Raw genomic sequence first — 22850 nt, forward strand, 5'->3', positions numbered from 1 at the left:
CCTCAGGATACCATTGTCCTTGGCCACAAGGGCACATTGCTGTCCCATGGATAACTTGTCCACCAGGACTCCAAGGTCCTTCTCCATGGAGCTGCTCTCTAGCAGATCGCTTCCTAACCTGTACGGGTGCAGGACTCTGTGCTTTTTCTTGTTGAGCCTCGTTAGGTTCCTCTTTGCCCAGCTCTCCAGTCTGTCCAAATCATGCTGAATGGCCACACAGCCTTCAGGTGTATCAGCCAAACCTCCCAGTTTCGTATCATAAGCAAACTTGCTGAGAAGACACTTTGTCCTGTCATTGAGGTCGAGGACTGGACACTGCACTGATCCCTGGGGAACTCCACTAGTTATGGGTCTCCAGCTGAACTCAGCACCACTGATCACCACTCTTTGGGCTCTATTGTGTAACCAGTTCTTAACCCATCTCACTGTTCTTCTATCCCACGCTTCCTGAGCTTGCTCATGAGGATGCTGTAGGACACTGTGTGAAAAGCCTTGCTAAAGACAATGTAGACTACATCTACTGGTCTCCCTGCATCTACTCGTTCAGTCATGACATCACAGAATGCTATGAGATTAGTCAAGCATGATTTGCCCTTGTTAAGTCCATGCTGACTGCTCCTGATAACCTTCTTCTCTTCCATATGCTTAGAGATGACCTCCAGAATGAGCCTCTCCATCATTTTTCCACGGATGGAGGTGAGGCTGACTGGTCTGTAGTTTCCTGGATCTTCCCTTTTGTCATAAGAGAAGTGCTCTATTCCCGTGATCACCTTCATAGCCCTCCTCTGGACTCACTCCAACAAGTCCATGTCTTTCTTGTGTTGGGGACTCCAGATCCAGGCACAGAACTGCAGGTGGGGTCTCACCAGAGCAGAGTGGAAGTCCAGAATCACCTCCCTTGATGTGCTGGCCAGGCTTCTTTTGATGCAGCCTAGGCTTTTTCGGCTGCCAGCACACATTGGCAGCTCATGTGGAGCATCTCATCAACTAGTCCTTCTCTGCAAGGCTGCTCTCAACCCACTTGTGACCCAGCCTGTGTCTGTGCTTGGCATTATCCCAGCCCAAGTGCAGGACCTTTCATTTGGCCGTTTTGAACTTCATGAGGTTGGCCTGGACCCACTTCTCAACCCTGTCCAGGTCCCTCTGGATGTCTTCCCTTCCCTCCAGCGTGTCAACTGCACCACACAACTTGGTGATGTCAGGAAACTTGTTGAAGATGCACTCAATCCCACTGTCCATGTCACCGGCAAAGATATTATTTCCTATGAGGCTTTTCAAGTTTTTCGTATTGCTTTCATATTTTGGCATTTACATGTGTGATATCATATAAGTTGTCTTCTCTTTTCAACTGTTTGTAGCCCCATAATTTTATGGACAAGGACTTGAATTATGTGTGTGTGTATAAATGTGCATAAAATCAGTTTTCATATTCTTGATTTCAAAGTTGATTCCCATCAGTAGATTATTCTTTTCTTAACAGCTCTTCTGGGTTTGGTTGAATGTTTGAAGTTTTTTGTTTGTGTTGTTTGGGGTTTTTTTGAGACGAGTGTGTGCTTTTCCCTTCCAGATAGCCTTAAGCCTAATTATTAATTATCCTTGTCTTAAGCTGGGGATGGGAAATCGATAGTTTTTGACATGGACATGTGGTGTCTGAATCTTGCACTATGCTGTTTTGATACATTTAACCATGCCCTGGATTATAGGTTCCTGGTATGTTGCTGTAATCATGTTTTTTGCCTTTCTAGCAAGGTGCTTATTTAGCTTTTAGTCTTCTATAGCTGCTAAATTAATGTTCTTGTTGATTTCTCCTTGATGTGAACCACACCTTCTAATAGTTGGATTGTGCACAGAACACAGATTTTCAAGCTCAGTGGTAAGACTTAGGTCTGTCCACAGTATTGGTTCCTTAGCATCTAGAATTGTAAATTAATGGTAGCATTGAAGACGAATGTTTTTCAGTTTTTTTATTTATGTTCAAATATGGTTTTAATTGAAGCACAAGGTGTTATACATGGGCACCAGAAAGAGCTGTAAATACATGTTTCTTATTTTAGTAGGAAAGGGAAATTTCGTGTATATGTTAACTCTTTCAGCTTCTTGTTATAAGCTAACTTTTGTTTATGTTTTTGGTATTGTTCTGGAATTGCTCAGGTCAAGTCAAAAAGGTTTCAATTCTCTTGATCTTCACACTTGTTCAGTGAATGTACAATGAGTAGTATTTTAAGGGAAGACTAATTTTATTATATTCTAGAATAACAAGTTAAGTTTTTCTTTCCCTGTGTATCTGTGGATAGATGATGATGTGTATGAAGTTACAGATTCATTATTTCTATACGAATACATTTATCCTTATTTCTTGGTATTTTGTCCTATGTAATGAAACACCATACTCAGATATTCATTGTGTGTTGTGGTAACTGCAACTCAAAGTAAGCTGAAATACAAAGAACTGAAAGCATCATGTACTCATCAGCAGAAGGAACTGTCTGCTTTTGTGTTTTGCAGTTGGTGTGTTTTTGTTCTAATAAAGGAATTCTATTTGAATTGGAGGGATGAAACAGAAGGCTTTTTTTTTAAAGGCATGGTACTTTAGGCAGAAATTGCATGCATTACATCAATTGGAATACTCAGAGTAGTTGGCAGTTAGGTAGTTGAATAGCCATATTCTTGAGCAGTGAATTAATTATTCTGAACTCTCTCACCATGTCTAGTAATACTTTTTTACTATAGACTTACTTGATATTTATTTGGAAATTGAGCAGCCATAATTACCAGATTTAAGCTGACAAAATGGTTTGTATTAGCATTACCTACTGTGTGTATAGGACCTCTGCAGGTTTGCAGTGCTGCCTTGACACAGATGAGAATACTGGATGCAGTAAAGCAGCATATGTCTGTTATTCAGAAGGAATGTAATCATAAGTGATAGAATCATAGAATCAATGTTAGAGGTTGGAAAGGACCTCTAGAGATCTTCTAGTTCAACGCCCCTCCTGCCAGAGCAGGATCACCTAGGGCAGGCCACACAGGAATACATCCAGGTGGGTCTTGAACGTCTCCAGAGAAGACAACTCCACAATCAGCCTGGGCAGCCTGTGCCAGTGCCCTGTCACCCTCACAGTGAAAAAGTTTCTCCTCATGTTGAGGTGGAGCTTCCTGTGTTCTAACTTAAACTCATTATTTGTTGTTCTGTTGCTGGGCATCACGGGGACACCCACCCATCAGATATTTGTTTACATAATAAGGTACCTTCTCAGCCATCTCCTTTCAAGACTAAACAGCACCAGTTCTCTCAGTCTCTCTTCACAGGAGAGATGTTCAAGTCCCTTAATCAGCCTCGTAGCTCTCTGTTGGACTCTCTCCATTAGGTCCCTGTCTCTCTTGAATTGGGGAGCCCAAAACTGGACTTAGTATTCTAGGTGTGTTCTCACCAGGGAAGAGTAGAAAGGGAGGAGAACTTCGTAGAATCATAGAATGTTTGGTGTTGGAAGGGACCTCTAGAGATCATCCAGTCCAACTTCCCTGCCAGAGCAGGATCTCCTAGGACAGGCCACACAGGAGTGAGTCCAGGTAGGTTTTGAAAGTCTCCAGAGGAGACTCCACAACCTCTGGGAAGCCTGTGCCAGTGCTCTTTTGCTCTCACAGTGAAAAAGTTTCTCCTCATGTTGAGATGGAACTTCGTATGTTCTAACTTAAACTCATTATTCCTTTTTCTATCACTGGGCACCACTGAGAAGAGATTGTTTCCTTCCCCTTGACACCCACCCATCAAATATTTGTATACGTTAATAAGTTCCCTAGACCTGCTGGTCACATTTTTCTTAATGCACCCAAGGATCCCATTGGCCCTCTTGGCCACAAGGGCACGTTGCTGTCCCATGGACAACTTACTGTCCACTAGGACTCCAAGGTCTTTCTCCATGGAGCTGCTTTCCAGCAGGATGACCCCTAATCTGGCGTTATTCGTCCCCAGGTGCAGGACTTTACCCTTGTCCTTATTGAACATCATGAGGGTCACCTTTGCCCAGCTCTCCAGCCTGCCCAGATCTCACTGGATGGCAGCACAGCCTTCCTGTGTGTCAGCCACCCCTCCCAGTTCCGTATCATCAGCGAACTTGCTGAGGGTGCACTCTATCCCCTCGCCCAGGTCGTTGATGAAGATACTGACTACAACTTGAGCCAGTACTGATCCCTGGAGAACACCACTGGCTACAGGCCTCCAACTTGGCTCTGTGCTGCTGATCACAACCCTCTGAACTCTGTTGCTGAGCCAGTTCACAACCCACCTCACAGTCAAATCATCTATCCCACATCTCTTGAGTTTACCTACGAGGATGTTATGGGGGACAGTATCGAAAGCCTTACTGAAGTCAAGTTATATGACATCCTCTGCTCTCCCTTCATCAACCCATTTGGACATGCCTTCATAGAAGGATATCAGATTAGTCAGGCAAGATTTCCCCTTGATAGTGTACTGTTTCTGAAAATCTTTCCCAAATAAAAGGCATGCAAGTTTGTCTCGTAACTGTTCTTTTCATAAATATACAATTAATTTCAAGTGCATATTTGCATCCTAATTAACATGTAATTAGCTTGCTTTATGTTAACTTATAATTGCGTACAAGAAGAACTGTTTCTTTTATTCGCTGTGGTTGTTAGGTCAACATGAGAAAGAGTTATCGTAATGCTAACAGTCATTTGACCAAAGATATGTGTTATTGTGGAAGCTGGTCATTCCATAGAGGCAGAATACTCTTAAGTGGCAGAGAAATCCGTGATTGTCATGAAGCTGAACAATAGCTCGTGATGTACACTGTCACTTCAAAGGATCATTGTAAAAGGAAAAAAATGTACATTGCATTTTTGCACAGTTATGGAATTCAGATGTCAATAGCAATTTGTTGAGAAGAAAAGATGTGTGGCAAGGCTGTCTGTGAAGAAATATCTTGAGCTTTAGAGAAAAGGATTTACCAAGTTTTACTAAATAATGACTCTTTTAAGGTTGGACAATGAAGATGCTTGTCAGTTTTGAGAATTCAGGCCTGTGAATATATCTAGTGCATTAATAATCTAGTGATTTTTTTAATCATGAGTAAGTATGCCTACAGCTTTAATTGTAGTACTGGAAGTACCATCCTCCCCAGAAGTAACAGTCAGCCCTCTGTTGTTGTGACCTGATGGAGAGGTAACCCAGGACAGCAGTGATTGAACTGGAAATCATGACTGCAGCTGCACTGCTGTCTCCAGTACTGTGTTCCTTTTGAGATGGAAGCTTTCCTTGTCTAAGGAGTGTCAGTCTCACAAACTACACAAGATTTTCCCAAGTAAAAAGTACGTGCAATGAAAAGTTATGGTATAATACCTAGCAGGTGCAAGTTACTAGACCATATAAGTACGCTGTCAGGAGTGATGTTAGCATGACTTACCACACATCATCAAGCAAATAAACATTTATATTTTTGTGTGTTTGTCTTGGCTGGGTCAAAGGGATTTGGCAATGTGTAGCCATTTCTTTATACAGTGGATTGCTGATAACCTGCATTATAGAAAAACTGTCTTGGTTTGTAAGAAACTATCACTTGTTTGTTAGTCCCTTGTACTTAAGTCATCCTGAGTTCTGACCAGCCATCCTTAGAAGCAAATACCTTCACATGATGATGAAAATGAGACACTACTCTTATGATCTGTATAAAAGCACTTTTAATGTAGACATACTGGTAAAATTCTATGTGATTAAAACTACACTGGCATTTCAGAGCAGAAGAGTCATCGGAATTCTACAGTTTGCATGAAGCACTTGAAAAATGTTCTTATTTCTGCCAGCCCATCTCAGGAAGAGCTGAGAAGCTGTGTATATGCACAGAAGCATTTCACGACACCAGTTATTTAGATATTTTGAACTGAACAGAACACTCATGCTGTAACCTTCCATTAAAAAAAATATGTAAAAGTGGATTATTCATCTTAAACATGCTGGAAAAAATGTGCTTTATACTTGCTTAATTGTTTTTTTACTGTCCTTGATAAAAGCAAAGACGGGCTGAGGCTTCAAAGTTTTACAGTTCTGTGTACTCTTACTGCTGGCAAATAATCTGCAACTGACTTTAATCTGGAGCCCAGGATGGGGCCCAGTTTTTCAGCCTGTTAAGTGCTATGACTCTTTAGTTGATTCTGTACCTGAACCTGAGCAGTTGTTCAGCCTTGAGTAGTCTCATATCACTCCTGCTTCCGTTTCCATCTGTGTCTCACCTGTTTAGATAGTAATTACTTTGAGACAGTCATCTTTTGTATGTACTCATCCTCCATTTCTATGTATTATCTGAACAGGCTTTCAACTCACATGTCCAACTATGAAACATGAATGAATTACAGGAATTGCATGTTTGTGCACTATTAATTTCTTCTTTGCTTAGTAGAAGTTAACCAGTTTTTCTGAGAAAACTGTAATATTGTGTGGGCTGACTATTTCTGCTTTTACTCTTTATATGAAATAACTGTAAAGTTTTGACCTCTCCATTTGTCACCTTTTTTAAAAGGGATTTCTTCTGATCTGCTCCTGGGTGTATTCAGTTGCATTGTGATGTCAGTTATGGATCCAGACATCTTACTTGTTCTTTTATTTCAAACTGTGAAATGCTTGGAACCATACAACAAAATACTTTTTAAAATACTAGCTCAGACCCCAGAATAAAAGATTAAATTGAATTATCTATTGTTGGGTCCTGGAAGAGAGATGCAATACAAACGCTTGAGCTACAGTGACTGAAGGTTTCTGAGGAAGAAGGTACATTTGGAAAAGAAAGGGCAATTCTGAACACAAGAATATATTAAAAAAAATAAAGGTATCACTAGGGGGATAGTAACTCATTAGTAAGAAAAAAAAGTGGCTCATATCTGACAATTTTTCTCCACTTTGGCATCTTGAAGTGTGCTCTTAATATAACAGCAGCATCAAAAACATGAGCTGTGGATGTGCTTAAAACAGAAGATGCAAAAAGGAGCTCAGCAGTATAACAAAGCAGCCTTTTGCAGTAGTATTTTCATTATTATTTAAACCAAACAAAGTAAAATCTCTGCACCTTAAATGTTTATTAGCTGCTATTTGTGCCCTGGTGCCTGAGCGGAGCTGGCTTTAAACATTACAGTGAACATGAAGAAATAATTTTGTGTAGTTTCCCTGAGGAGGAGTGTTTTTACTCAATGTTGGGATTTGCTGCCTGAACCCTCAGTTTCCACGTACTTGAAATCATGCATTGAATACAAATAAAAGGTGTTACAAAAGTGACAAAACTACCTGGAAAACTGAGCCTTTCTGCTTTTCCAAAATGCTTATTAAAGAAAACATAATTATGAGGAGATGATATCAGCTTTCTCATGAAATGTGTGTGCAACCACTCTGCATGTTTTTATTTTTTGTTTAAAGTACTAGTTATTGGCTGGAAAGACTGGCATGTGAGCACAGCTGATGCTGATGTTAGTGATGAGGGACAGGAATGGAGCAAAAGTTGAACTTTTGCTAGTGCTACTGCAAGGCAACAAGTGGAAGCCTCCTGGAAGAAGGCTGAAGGAGTAGTGCCTGGTGAGGGATCGCTGCTGCAGGAGTCATGGCTCTGAGACTTAGAACTGCTGACTAGAAACCGGGGACTGAAAGATCTATTGATTATCCAAGTGGCTGAGGGATAGCATCCATGACTTTATCCGAGATTTAAGGATAGAATTTGACATGCTTGCCCCTTGCAAGAATACTTTAGGTGAGACAAGCTGAAAATAGGTATTCTGAATCCTCGTCCCTCTCAGAGGTTTCATGTGCCCTTATTTCTTGTCACTGTGGCTCTGATTTTAATGAGAAAAAGATTGGCAAACAAATAAAATTTAAAAATATTCTGGTTTTCTTGTGTTATAGCACTGTAACTGGCTGATTATTTTTGTTTATTTGTCTTCTCTCTTTTCTTTCCCCAAAAGAGCCTACTCATTTCACGTTACTGCAGATGGTCAGATGCAGCCGGTTCCTTTCCCTCCTGATGCCCTCATCGGTCCAGGAATCCCTCGCCATGCCCGTCAGATCAACACTCTGAACCATGGGGAGGTTGTGTGTGCAGTTACCATCAGCAACCCCACGAGACACGTGTACACGGGTGGGAAGGGGTGCGTCAAAGTCTGGGACATCAGCCACCCTGGCAACAAGAGCCCTGTCTCTCAGCTGGACTGCCTGGTAGGTGAACAGAAAGTTGCGCATAAGGGTAGCTGCTTCTTGGAAACTGAATAACGAAATAGCTGGATTTTGTTTATGTTAAAAGGAAATAATAGGCAATTCTGTTTCCTGCTTTACGTATTTATCTGCGTGGTTTTTAAACACGTAATAAGTGGACTCACAGAGAAGAGTGCTAGTTTATTTAAGGATAAGTGTCATCACTAAGTGTCAAATAACAGATTAGATAAGATTTCCAAGTAGAGAGTGTATGTGATTATTTATCTTCTCTCTCTCTTTCTCTTTCTCTTTCTCTCTTTTTCTTCCCTTTTTTGCCATTCTAGTAATGATGATGATTGTGCATGAATCTATTAGGAATGTAGCCTGACTTATGCAGGGCTCCACAGAACCTTCCTAGGTGTTTCACTCACATCAGGAGTGACAACCTCTTCTTTTTGTAAGAGCATAGCAACCACAAAATGAAATAATGTGCCAAGGTGACTTTAAGTCTCGCTATGCTTTGGTTGGTGATCCACATGTTACACATCTTGGTTGGTTGTTTTCATGTCTACAGGATACAAAAGGGACTGAGTGCAATTGTATAGGTAGCTGAAAAGCTAACTTGAAAAATTCAGCTGTAATAAGAGATGCTTCTCCTATTAGAAGCACATGGCCATTTGCGAAACGTTAACTGAGAAGACTTAATGATGTAAAGTGCAGTAATGTATGTTCTGAATGAAAATAATTCTAGCTTCAATGTTGATCCAGTTAAATGTGGTGGATTTTCTGTTTCGTTTTGTTCTTTTTTTAGCCTTTGCCCTTTATTTACTGATACCCTTGTGTTGTCTAGTAGTAAAATTATGGTTGAATATGTAGTCTTCTCTGTGGCAGGTATGTGTCTGAATGCACAGTCCTAGCTGTCTTCATTTCAGTTATGGAGCAGTAATGGCTGACTAAGCCAACATTTCCACTGCACTACTTACTGCTCCTTTGCTGTGAATACAAAAGTAGTAGAAATAGGACTGGTTTTGACTACTTTTTGAAATGATTGTTTTATGTTTTGAGTTATAGATCCTAACCTTCCATTTCCTAAAGGACTGATACTATGTTAAATTGGCAGCTGCTAGAGACATTATCATCCAATACACTTAAGGAATCAAGCTTGAAATACACAAAGGCTGAAATGTTTTCCACTTCTAATTCTGCTGCAGTAGCTCTCAATCAGCAATAGTATCACAAATATGAAACTAGTAACATAAGTACAAAAAGAATCATGTTGAGCAAACATGAATCAAGAGCCAGTATGGGATTACTTAAAATATTAACTTTAAAACGTTGAATCAAAAATAATATTTGAAAGAAAACTCTAAAAACTAAAAGGCATGTTCTTAAACTGCTTTTTCGTATTGGGTTGCCTAAATGCCAAATGAAAGGTTATTTGCTGTGATAATTCTATTGTTGATGACCTTAGCTGGTGAAGTATGCTTGCAGAAATGAAAGCTTACTTCAGCTCTGTTTCTGTGTAACGGGATAGAAGACTTGCCATTTGTCATGTTTAAAACAGAGTAGACTGTGGCAACTGGAGTCTGCAGTTTAATTTCTGCACCTGCAGTCTCTGGTTAGTGATAAGTAGTAGGTGTTTGCAGCCTTTTAGGATCTATCCTTTTCAGGACTTTGGTAATGGCAAAAATAGCATCATGCTTAAAACTTGGATACTGTCAGAATCAGATTGGTAGTCATTACTGGCAAGCGTGTATTAACATAACTGAGGTGATTTGTATTGTACAGAACAGAGATAACTACATCCGCTCATGTAAATTGCTGCCTGATGGATGCACCCTAATAGTTGGTGGAGAAGCCAGCACATTATCCATATGGGACCTTGCAGCTCCAACTCCTCGTATAAAAGCAGAGCTGACATCCTCAGCCCCTGCCTGCTATGCTCTGGCTATCAGCCCTGACTCCAAGGTGTGCTTTTCCTGCTGCAGTGATGGGAACATCGCAGTGTGGGACCTGCACAATCAGACATTGGTCAGGTGAGTCATTACTTGTTTACAGAAAACTTAAATAGAAGCTGCTCTTTGGACAGCCACATCAATGTTTATCTCCCTGAATAGTGATTCATGATAGCAAAGTAAGTAGTATTTCGATCCAAAGAATGCAGTTTGCAGCTGAGTTGGACAGAAATGAGTTTTGGTAGCTTCAACCTAATCTTGGAAGATATGCTTTCAGGGCCTAAAGGGCTGGTCCTATAAAGGTTTCTTCAAGCAGCATTTAGGCTGGTTTGTGATTAGAATAAACTGAACATGCCTTTTAGGGGACTCTGAGGTTTGTTCTTTTCTTTTGTCTTGAGCTTTGTGGAGTAGTAAAGAGAATTTTCAGTTCTTATTTAGTGATCATAAGCAATAGAATTAATCTTGCAAAAGTGTTTGAAAGTGTAGATCCCCTCAGTTCTTCAGGAAAACATAAAGCACTCATGTTTGGTCGTAGATAAGAGAAAGATATTTGGTGTTTTAGGGGAAATTTGATCTCTAAAATGTTAAGAATGGGTTGTGAAGAGCATAACAAATTGATTGCCACATAAATTTCTTTTGGAATCTTTTGTTAGACCTTTGATAAATAGGCTAGAAGATTAAAGTGTCTGGCAGATCAATATTCAGCATTAGTACTATGACAGAGAAAGAAAGATAGGGTCATGTGTGAAATGGCTCTTAGAAACTAGCTGCGCAGTTTATTAGAAGATAAAGTTTGGTTTAGACTTACCAAAGTAGCAGTGGCTTACAGTATTATGAGAAGTTCTGAACCTAAATACTGAAGATTCTGCTTAGTCTGCTGTTTCAGTTACATTTTCTGTGTATCAGTAATTAGTGTAAGCTTATGTGTCATTAATGTGCATGTAAATTTTACTTTCTGTTGAACTTTTAGGTTAACAACAATTTCAGTTATATAAAATCTTAAGAGTTTACCCTATGCGCGCTTAGTCTCTGTAAAGGTACACTCTCTCAATCTGTCTGTCTTGCCTTTTGAAAGTTTGCTGTAGGTGTTCCCACCTCTTGCTGGCTGATCTTGCTTATTGATAACACATGGAATTTTGAGACCAGAGCTACAAAACAAATTGTGCTGTGTGACCTTTCTGTGGCAGCTCTTAGTGAGTCATGGCCTTCATTCTCAAGCACTAGTTGTCTTCCCCCCAACTGCCCTTCACCTTTCACACTGAGGCTCGGGACTTTCCAAAGCTAATTGCTGATGAAAAATACAGGAGCCTGAGAAGGTTTTTGCCAAAGGATTAAGGAAAAGTTGAGATGACCTTCAGGTTGCTGAAAGCTAAGGATTACTAATGAGAAGATTTTAAAACAAACTGCACCATTTAGATTTTTGTGATCTCTTGCCACAGATAATGCAATTTTGCTGACTCAGCAATGCTTGTGTTTAACTATCTGTATCTCTGTCTGGATCCTTTCCTATTACTATTTCTGCTTATTATTTATCATCTTGACTTGCAGCCAAAGAAAAATACAGAAGCTGGTTTTTGAAACTGGAGTTCTGTTCTCTCAGCACTTGTTTTTATCTGTGTTTTCCTTACTGCTTTTAACTGTAGTTACTATACTTTAATGTTCTCACAAGTTTTTCCTTTGCTTTTCAAAATCTGATCGGAGATACTTGATTTTGTTCAGCTGGCCATGATGCAATTAATTTCTTTAGCACCTGGAAGAGATATTTATAATACTGTTGTATTATGTGCTCAGTAAGAGGGAGGGGCTGATTTTTGCTGATCAGGAGACACAGAAGAGATGACACACACATACAGAGTCCAAAACTAACACCACAACAGTGTTTACCTTGAGCTGTGGCAGGAAATCATTATTCAGTCTGGTTTGTTTTATCAGGCAATTCCAGGGCCACACAGATGGAGCCAGCTGTATTGACATTTCTAATGATGGTACCAAGCTCTGGACAGGAGGTTTGGATAACACTGTCAGATCCTGGGACTTGAGAGAGGGGAGACAGCTACAACAGCATGACTTCACATCACAGGTAACTGGATTTTTCTAGAGTGAAGGGCAGGGTGGTGGGTGGGAAACTTCTAGGTTGAAAGCTGAGACTGAGCCCAGTGCCACTGGGAGATTGTTCTCTCTCTTCTTTTAGGCTACTTAAAACACAATATTTTTGAGCTTTTGTATGTTTAGCTTCCAAAACAAAATGATAGCCTGAGACTGCTCTTTTTATTTTTTTCCCCCTCCTTCTACTTTTCTAAGTTAATAGGTAAGAGCAGGGCTTATTCAGTCATTTGAATTTTGAACTGCAGTCTTGCTTTTAACTAGGTGAATTTTATTTAGCCCTTCTCTCTCTCCCCCTCTCCAATTAATTTGACAGTTGTAGAAAAAAATAGAAAGTGTTACCTGTAGGGTAAAATTAAAACTGTAAATGTGGTTTAATTTTCAGATATTTTCTCTTGGGTATTGTCCTACTGGTGAATGGCTAGCTGTGGGAATGGAGAGCAGCAATGTAGAAGTGCTACATGTAAACAAACCAGACAAATATCAGCTGCACCTTCATGAGAGTTGTGTATTGTCACTCAAGTTTGCTTACTGTGGTAAGTTGCCTTGAACACAGAACAGAAGGTCAGGGCTCCAGTTCGTGCTTTGCCGATTAGATTACATAGTCATAGCTCATGTGATAATAAAAACTTATTTAGATCTCAGTTTCCTCAGTTATGATTAAATATATCTGTTTTATGAATTCAGATGTTCTTTATCTACAAACAACTATCTGTTTGTCTAAAAGCTACTGTGAGGATTGATTTGTGTGTAAAAAGCTGTTCCTACTTATAGAGGCTAGGAATTTCCTCGTATGTAACACACTGTCCAAAAGCAGGAGTGTCCATAATGATTCAAAGCAAAGTACTGTGCTGATGAGCGATGAGAGCTTTTATAATGGTAATTAGTTAGCAGATTGCATAGATGAGTTGAAAAACCCAACTCTATCAGATGTCTGTTTCATATGTCTTCATAGTCCTCCTGTTTTGTATTCTAGGTAAATGGTTTGTGAGTACTGGGAAAGATAACCTTCTTAACGCATGGAGAACTCCTTACGGAGCCAGTATCTTCCAGGTGAGGAGGATGATACTTTTAAAGAAAAAATAGAACATCCAGAGTCTCAGGAGTGGGCTCGGATATATTCACCTATGTGATCTACCCAAAATGGGATGCTGAGATGAGGGTAAAAACTTTTTTTCTTTTTTCTTTTTTTTCTTTTTTTTTAATGATGTAATGTATTTCTATTTTTCTTCTAGTCCAAAGAATCCTCGTCAGTGCTTAGCTGTGACATCTCTGTGGATGATAAGTACATAGTCACTGGCTCTGGAGACAAAAAGGCTACAGTCTATGAAGTTATCTACTGAAAAATATGATGGGGATATAACTTTTAGAAGTTGAACTGGGCCAAAATTGTTCTTAATTGTAGAAGTAGGAAGGTTTTGCCTTTTAAAAAAGGAACAAAAGTATTGAGGTTCGAGACCTTGCCATGAAACTACTCGATTTTTCAAAATAGAAGGCAACATCCAGCAACTAAATATTGGCTACATGGACCAAACGGAACACAGAGGCAAGATGGACATATGTAGCCTAGGTTTCTGACATAGTTTTTTAAAAGCTGAGTCTACTGAAGAAAGTTGGAGCCTTTATTTTTTCTTTCTTTGTGACCTCATGCAAATTGTTCTCATTGCCTGAATATGGGGGATAAATACTTTTCTGTTCCTTGTGGTTCAAGTTGCATTCTGTCCTGTGTAGAGCAGTGGTGTCTCAGATGAACTTGTTTCCTGGTTTTGCATCTTGTGATATGTTTTTGTATTTTTGTTGAAGGTCAAACATTTGTATAAATTGTAAATATATTTAGTTTATTACAGTAAAGGCTTTAGTACCAACGACCAGTCTTCCCCCCTGCCCCCTCCCTGCCCACCCTGCTTATTTAAAATTAAAAACCTTTTGGGGATATAAGTACCTTTTTAGAAGCAAAAGCAAACACTATGTATAGTTTGAAAATGATGTCTTATTCTTTATAACTCTTCCTAGATTCCTGTATTATACTTCAAAATAGTTGTTTTGACGTAGTAGGGTATCAAGTCCAGTAGATACTGTCTTGTGCTACAGAAAACTTAAAAGGCAATTTTGTACTAATTATAGTGTAAATATAAAAATTGAACATTTCATAAAGTTGTGCAGTTTATTTTAAGTTTATTCTGATGTCCCATGTATATGTTCTTTGACAGATACAGTAATATGTGCCTGATCATAGCTCATTCTTGCCATTTCTCTAGAAAAGGTGACTTCCCTCTCCTTTCTCCCCCAGCTGAACAGAATTAATGCGAGACTACATTTCAACCAAGTACAGCAGAGCCGTTACACATTAACTGCGGATATCTGTGATTAAACAAATCTAAATAAGTTGCATCCTTTGTATTTTACAGAGAAGTGGTAGTTAATGACCATTTCCTTTATAATATCTTGTCTATACTTAGATACTCAGGTAAATTTAGTTACCAAAAGTGAGAGTTTTACAGGGGATTACTTAAAGTTGAATACTTGCAGGGCTACAAGTGAAGTGAATTAACCTAAACTAAGTTAGAATGGCCTCTTAATTTCTTGTGAGAATATTGACAAAGGAATATTTTTGATTTTTAACTAATCTAATCTACAAATTAGTTAGCATTAATTTTTCCTAAGTGTCCCGTGTTACGTAGGCCTGTAGGCTATATGTTTTCATACTGAGCAATCTTTGAGTCCTTTCCACTGTCTCATCAGTGTGTGATATCTGTGAAGAGCCATGCTAAGCAACCAGTTACCAAAGCTTTACATCTTCAAGGTTTCTTGGTGTACTCAAAAGAAATGGATGTGGGGAGAATGTGTACATTTTCTTCCAACTATTGGTTTTTTTCAGATTGAGTTCTACTGCCATGTGCAAGACAAATCTAGCTCTTGCACCATTGAGGGCCATACATTTCCTACAGTCTGAAATTTAATTAGAATTTTTGTTGCTAATGGAGAATAATGAGGAACAGAAGGATACCTTTGAGCAAATAATTTAGATTACACAAACTGGCAGACAGAATAAGACTCCTCTGTGAAGAGCTGCTTTCTCATTTTGCAAGTGTTGGACAATGACCTATATCACTGCTCTTTCAAAGACAAGTAACTAGGAAGAATCAAGTTTGACAGATTTGACTGGGTAGGGAATTTCTCATCTGGGGGCAAATTTCCTCTCAGTTACCAGTCTGAAGAGACATCAGTTTTCTTTTCAATTTACATGCCCATTCTACTGAAACCATTTTATAGCATCTAGAATTGTGATAGCCTTAATACATTAACTTTCCATTTGGAATGTAAAATGTTAACCCTTCAGGATAATCTGATCTCCTAGACATTTGAAATTAGTGTTCTATCCATATGTATCTATATCTTTGTCTATTGCTGTGTTGTGAGTATCTATCTGTATGAAAATGACAGACCAGGTTAGGTAGTGGTCATATTCCTTTCACACATAATGAGGCAAAAAGCCAAATCAACAGGCTTTTCAAAGAAATAATTATATTTGCTATACTGAAATCTTGTAAACTACTATGCCATTATAAAAAGGGGAAGTTTTTTTAAAAAAGAGTATGTTCTAGGTTACTTGATTTCTGCACTGACTCCGTGTTAAATTTTTTCTGAACATTCAACTCTGCCAATGATCATTGACTTTGTTTAGCAGCACTGGAAATGTGTCTAGGAACATCTGGATTTCTTCCAAAGTACTGTCACCTTGGGTTATACTTTATGGGTGTTCTTTTTTCTATTCTTAAAATTTGGTATTAGAGGAACCAAGAGAGCAAGTATTCTAACACATTAATTTCTAAGAAGATACACACATGTATATAACTGGTCCACTAGAAGTTATGATATAGTGGTTGTTAGTAAGACCACATTCTTGGGAATCAGAAGGTTCAAAATCATAGTATCAGGAAAATCATTAAATGCTTTGCCTTCTAGAATGCACAAGTGAGTCAGAGCAGTTATGGAATTGGAGTTTATGCATGTGACTGAATCTAAACATATTTGTACCATATATTTCTTGACTGTAATTTAAAAATCACTACTTTCTTTCCCCAATCAGATAAATTTTAAGCCTTGAGTGTAAAAGCTTGGGGAGGCATAGTTCTCTCAATTTTTTGTTTCAGGTTTCACTATTAATTTACAAAACTTTTTTCTTCATTTGTCAAACAAAATTTGCCTGTTCCACCAGCAACTTCTAATGAAAAGATACATTTGGTGAAATATTAGCATGTCTGTCTATGCTATTACCTACAAAATTTAAAACTTGCAGAGCTGAAAACTTCAATAAGGTCTTATAGCCCTGTGTAAAGTAGTCAATGGAAAGAACTGCATATTAAATGAAGAAACAGACCAACCCAGACCAATAGTAACAGACAAGGTACTGGGAAAAGCACATGGAAAAACAAGTATAGCTGTGTCTATGGTGTAGGTAATTCCTTTTTCTCGTTAGTTTAATTACAATCCTAAAAGATTCCTTTGACTAGTCCATTTCTGAGACAGAGTGTTTGCTGGGTGGCCCTCCGTATTCAGAGATGTCTGAATTCGACTCTGGCAAAGACTAGTGCCAGATAGAAGCAGGGGGTCTTTACAAATGACATATTGGATGCTGGTGTGAACAGTAACTAATGAAGAGGAGATCTGTGGTAATATCAATTCAACTGAACAGAATCCTTTGCCGACTTGTTATATATATTTTGTATATATGCACTAGGCATAACCTTTTACAAATCAATTGTGCAGAAAATCATGATATTATTTCACACAATGCATTTGTCACTGTGTCAGAGTATCTCTGTTTATAATTCCAAGAAAGGATAGAATCATAGAATGACCTAGGTTGGAAGAGACCTTAGAAATCATCTAATCCAACCTCCCTGCCATGGGCAGAGACGCCTCTCAACTAGATCAGGTTACTCAAGGCTCCATCCAACCTGGCCTTGAACACCTCCAGGGAGGGGGCATCCACAGGCTCTCTGGGCAATAGTTACATCAACCCACAAGCTGCTGGTCCCTGAGAGAGTTTTTTTATCCACATTAATTCTTTTAATTTTTTTTTGGTATTTCAAAAGCTTTTGTTCCTCTGCAGGAAAGAGAGGGTACCAAATGAATATGAAGTTCTTAGACTGTTAAAATAATAGTGTTACTTTTTTAATGTAAACATCAAAGTAGAATCGGTCATCTAGCCACATGAGTACTTTTTGTGTATAAATGATAATTTATCTCTCACACATTTGCATTGGTGATGCAGGTAGAAGTTTCAGAAGCATTTAGTTACTTAAGTAACTTAAACCCAGATCTACAAATTGCCTTTTATTTGTTTTGTTTGGTTGGTTGTTTTTTTTTTGTGAAAGACTGCCCTACTTATGAGCCTGTGGGATCATGTTAGTCTGGTTATTTTTATTATATGGGTGCAATTTTGAGTTGATGGGGAAGTTCCACCATTCCAGTGATCCAGAAGGGTGGATTTTAATATTTTCAGGCTAAGGAAGAGTACTGAATGCAGATGTCGCACTATTGATAAAGTGTTTACCCTTTAAGCCACTTCACTGGAGAAGATGAACTGGCTCCAACTATGCTATCTCTAGGATAGCATAGGATTTTACTTTTTTCCTACTGTAAGTGCACAGAAAGAATATAGGAATGTAGGTCTATACAGGACTTTAGTCATGGTGCTCTGACAGAAGAAGGTCTTTTATTATGAAATGGGAAAGGTGAAGCAGCTTAGAATAGGACCTGATGAACACCAGAATGAAAGAAAGGGTTCATGGCAGGGAGTACACAGAGGGATGAGGGAGAATGGGAATATATACACACACATATATTTTAGATGTAGTCTATCATGTAATCTGTAAAATTCACCTGGAATGAGATTCCCATGTGCAATTTCACCGACTTCTATTTCTCCATCAAGTTGTTCAGATACTTCTGCATAGTGATTCAAGGACACCTGAGCTGTATATTGGAACTGAGAGTAGGCATTTCTTTGACATCCATAAGCAGTCATCTAATCCTAAGAGGAAAGAAAGTTAAATCACAGCCAGTTCTGATTTCCCATTACCTAATATTTTTGTAGCTCAAGATCAGCTTTCAGCAACAGATAATCCCATTTTTAGCAACATGCTCCCAGATGTCCCATTGCAGTTTAAGTGCTTAGTGCAGCATGGTAGATTTTTGCTGGGGAAAACAGACTTGTGGAAACTGGGTGCTTTAAAAATCTGCCCTGTGGGTCTAGCTAACTGTCATTTCTGAGAAGTTTACTCAGAATTTCTGTTCAACTACACAGCAAAAACTGTGTTTTGAACGCTTCTAGCATGTGAGGTGTTTTGTTGTCGTATCTTTTTGACTTTTTAAAAATTTGATTTTTTCTTCTTACCTAACTCTTAAAATCTATAAATTTAGTAGAGCAAGAAAATACAAAGGGAAATAAGACTGAATAATTGTTTTCAGCAGGCAGAATGTTGCTAAAGATGCTGTATCTCAAAAGAAAAGAACTTATTGCTTCTACAATATTTTAATTCTTCAGAGAGATGGATTTGTGTTTCTTTGTAGCTGAAGTGCTATTCTCAGAAAACTGAATACTAAATGATTGGGACCAATGTTAGTGATCCTTTACAAATCTAAGCAGAGTTTTGTTTTGTTGTTTCCACCTCCCTCCCCCATATTCTTTATTGTAAGGTCTCACAGTTAACTTCCAGAAGCTGAACAACAGGCTGTGCCCCTTCTGCTCAGGCATCAGTAAGAGTTATGTTGCTAACAAGTCTGTTGGTAATGTGTAGACTACAGAAAATCTGATTAAGTCTTTCAGTGGATAACTGCATAGATAATATCAGGTAGTATGTGTTGTAGTAATTTCCCATGCTGAAGCAAGTGCCCAGAAATAGATAGCATCATTACTCCATACTCCTACTTTCACTGTTGTTGGAATTACTGGTCAGTGTAGTTGACTAATCATAGAAAACTTTGTGGTGGCTTCTAAGGTAAAATTTAAATTTTAACATTTTTCCTCTCCTAAAATTTCACATGTGATTTCACCCACAGTCAGGTTATGTCGATTCACAGAAGAGATGCTGCAAGGAGCACTAGACAGGTGCTATTATGTAGAGCTTGGCAAGGATTGCCTTTGCTATGTCCGCAGTAGAAAGGTATAGCATCTTCTGAACCTCCTTCCTATCTCTGTTTTCTGCAAAGAATGAGTTAGAGGCAAAGATAACGTATAGTTTGGAGATTAAGTAATCAAACATGCTGTTATCATTATCCCCTTTATATACTCTGTCATTAACATAGAAAATGGAGATGATAGCTTGTAACTGCAAATAGTAAATGCTGCTTTTCCTTCAAGCACTGATTTTAACAGCAGTTTAAAAAAGCTAACAAGCAGAATGAAGGGATCATAAACTGAAGTTAACCCATAACATTGGGAAACGTAGAAATTACTTGTTACTTTCCTCGTAATGAACCTAATTTGTTTAAAATAAAATCCATCTGTTCATGTTACAGTCTTTGTCTCACTCACTTACTTACAGCAATCCACAATGGATTACCCCATTACTTTAAAAATTGGCTGCAATTATGATAAGCTAAGAACTCTTATTTTGTGGTTTGCTGTAGCAAGATACTTTAGAAAGCGATGAGGCTTCTATTTACTCTTAAAAAGTAGCTATTGTTATTTTTTGAAGTTGGACCTCAGTATTTTCTTAATTGGGTTTCGAGTATATATATATAATCTGATGGCTTTGCAAATTCAAAATATTTTTGATTGTTGATCAATCAGCCAAACACCTCTGCTGAGTATGTAAATGACCTTAATGTCAGTTTAGTACTTGCTTAGCATGCCATGCATGCAACAGAACTTTGGACTGTTTCACATTTTGTGGCCACATTACGTTTTCATACTGGAATAAGTTTTCTTTTCATACAGGGACCAGTTTACTGCTGTGCTCTCCTGTGTTTCCTCTTAAATATGTATTAGTCTTCTATCACTGTTTAAATGCGTTATACATACATAATGCCTCTGTCTTCCTGATTGTTAATTATGTGAGATGTGTATTTCTGACAGCATTTGAGTGAATATTTGTTAATCGATGATATAACTGAGTTTTTGAATGCGTCCTTCAAAAAGTTTTATAGACTTTTATAGAGAAATCATTAATTTGCAGTTGTTAAACTCGAGATTCTTAAGTCCTGATACTGTCTTCTGTTTTTACCAGTGAATCTGTCTAAAGAAGTAATTTTTTTTAATGGTTTTCATAGGCTTTTTATTTGTTTATGTAGACATTCTTCTTTGCTGAGTGCGAGTTATTGACCTGGTACTCTATCTATAATTCTGCCTGGTTCTTCAGTATTTTATCTAGCTGTAACTTATTAAAAACCACAGAAATGAAATGGGGATGTTAATGACCAGTGGTTTCAGTGTAAGAGTTTCAAAATGCATGTTAGAATATTTCAACACTTTGTTCACTGTAATTTTACTTTTTTTTTCTTCCATTACTTAAATAATTAAAAAAATCCTTAGGGTTGAATTATAGTAAATTTTTATACATTACAGTGCTAATTTTGTTTCCCAGTGGACAGCAATAATTTAGATGGGATTGTTTTTACCTAATTTATTCTTACTGAGGGGGGGAGGGAAAATATTAACCTTGAAAATTCTGCTAATTATAATAATTTCATTAATATTATTGTTTGTTTTTAATAATCTCCATGCCTTCAGAAATGTGTTCTTTATTTTGAAGAAAAACATACAGATATACAGGGTTCTGTAATAGAATGTGTTTACAGTATTTATCCCCTGGGCTTGCTGTAATAGTAAGGGGAAGTACAGATACAACTTGCAATAGTTGCTAGTGTTATGTGCCTTTGAATTATTTTCTTTAATTCGTTAATTTTTTTAATATATCTTAGATAAGGGTTAGCAGCTTTAAATCAGTTTCATTTCTATTAAAGTGGATATGGTGATGCATTCTTAGAGCTTTACTAGTTTTACTAACTTTAAATATTTTTAAGTTTGTAAGGTAAATGGTTGTATGCATTATTTTGAACTGATCGTAGACTGTTCAGTTTAACTTTTTAGGTTTTAAGCACTATTAGAGTAGGTGGAGAACTCATGGTCATATTTGACTTTTTTTATGCTTTCATTTTGTACTATATATGATCAGTGAGACTTTCTTAGCACAATAGATGTGCTCGCTGTAGTGGCTTTTTTAATGTTCCTATAGATTGCACTGTGTGATTCATTTGAATTTAGCTTACAAATCAATCTTCTTCTGTAGGCATCTGCTTTGTATCTTGACAAGTATAAAAATAATCAAAAATATCACTGTGTTTGACAGTGAGACTCTGTATTTCTCTGTTTCTGAGTGTGAATAGCATTTAGAAAGGCTTGTCTAGTTAAAAGGCAGTTAAACTAGTAATCATACGTGATCTATGTTTAACTGCCATTTGTAGAAAAAGTGCTACAAAGTGGTATGTGGTGATAACAAATTCAGAGGGAAAAGAATATGAAATTCAGATAGCAGCTTGACTGATTTGCTGTTAGCATGGGGCCCAATAACACTACAAAGCTATAAACTCTGTCTTTCTAGATTGCCCAGTTAGGTGGCAGAGATGCAATTTGTCTTTTCTGAAGCTGCCTGCTGCTTGCTAGGTCCATCTTCTGTCACAGCCTATTAGCTCCCCAAGAAAATTGGTGGGAAATTGCCTGCAGATTGTAGGAAATTGCATCTCCAGGCCCTGGAAAAAATGTAGGATAGCACAACACTGATCCTCCCAGAGCAGCTATTAATACAGCAAAAGCTGACCTTTGGCATGGTGTGAAACGACTTTGCTATTTGCTGAATAAAGACTGTATTATGTGTGGTTGAAGGAGGGTACAAATTATTATCCTAGCTATGCTTGTAGCTAGCCTGCTCCAGGAAGCTTAAGCATTAGTGATAGGTTTTGCTTGTCCCTCACTCCTTCTTAATGGAAGACAGGAGATGTTGGAGCCTTATCCAGAAATTTCACTGTACAGATGGGCAAAAGCCATCATGTATTTAAATGATGTTAGTACCCAAGAAATTCAAAGGCTTGGTGACAAAATCAAAAGATAATTTATGAAGCAAATCTCAAAAAAAAATATAATTGCTTCTGCTTGGTCTAGCCTTGGTTAGAATAGGAACAACTTTTTGCTTGTTATGTTCCATCTGTATATTCATAATAAACATTTGATTTTGAAGTAGTTACATTGAAATGGAGCTGATTTTATACTGTAACTGCCGAGTATAAAAGTCTTGGAACATGCGTTATTCTGATAGATTTTAGTATTAAATTCCTTGCTGCTAGGAAGCTCACCTCTGTCTTGCTTAAACAAATTCCCATGTGTTCTTTATGGTGTAATGTGCAATGAGTTTCATCCTCTGTCATTTCTACTAGTGCTGCCTTTCTAATCTTGTACTTTACCTCAGTTTTATAAGGCCTTTCAGTAACAGAGTCAACTTTTACATGAATCCTGAGAGAGGGGATATATAGAATTAGTTTGCAACCAAAAGAAGAAAAAAGCCAACATTTTCTTTGAGCTTGCAGTTGTATTTAGTCGG

At 38.0% G+C, this 22850-nt stretch overlaps 1 protein-coding gene across 1 annotated transcript in view; it reads left to right on the plus strand.

Moving 5' to 3' along the window:
- The window catches only part of TLE1 (transducin-like enhancer of split 1 (E(sp1) homolog, Drosophila)), a gene marked incomplete at its 5' end in the record, with an annotated part of 73674 nt that extends 59420 nt beyond the window's left edge, over window positions 1–14254 (plus strand). Inside the window, 6 exons of the mRNA XM_009873764.1 lie at window positions 7963–8212; window positions 9977–10224; window positions 12076–12223; window positions 12632–12782; window positions 13223–13299; window positions 13482–14254. Of these exons, the coding sequence (XP_009872066.1) occupies window positions 7963–8212; window positions 9977–10224; window positions 12076–12223; window positions 12632–12782; window positions 13223–13299; window positions 13482–13589 (982 nt within the window). The remainder of the gene's footprint in view (window positions 1–7962; window positions 8213–9976; window positions 10225–12075; window positions 12224–12631; window positions 12783–13222; window positions 13300–13481) is intronic.
- Window positions 14255–22850: the final 8596 nt, after the last annotated feature.

The sequence above is a fragment of the Apaloderma vittatum genome, unplaced genomic scaffold (assembly GCF_000703405.1).
Source record: "Apaloderma vittatum isolate BGI_N311 unplaced genomic scaffold, ASM70340v1 scaffold4437, whole genome shotgun sequence".
NCBI lineage: Eukaryota > Metazoa > Chordata > Aves > Trogoniformes > Trogonidae > Apaloderma > Apaloderma vittatum.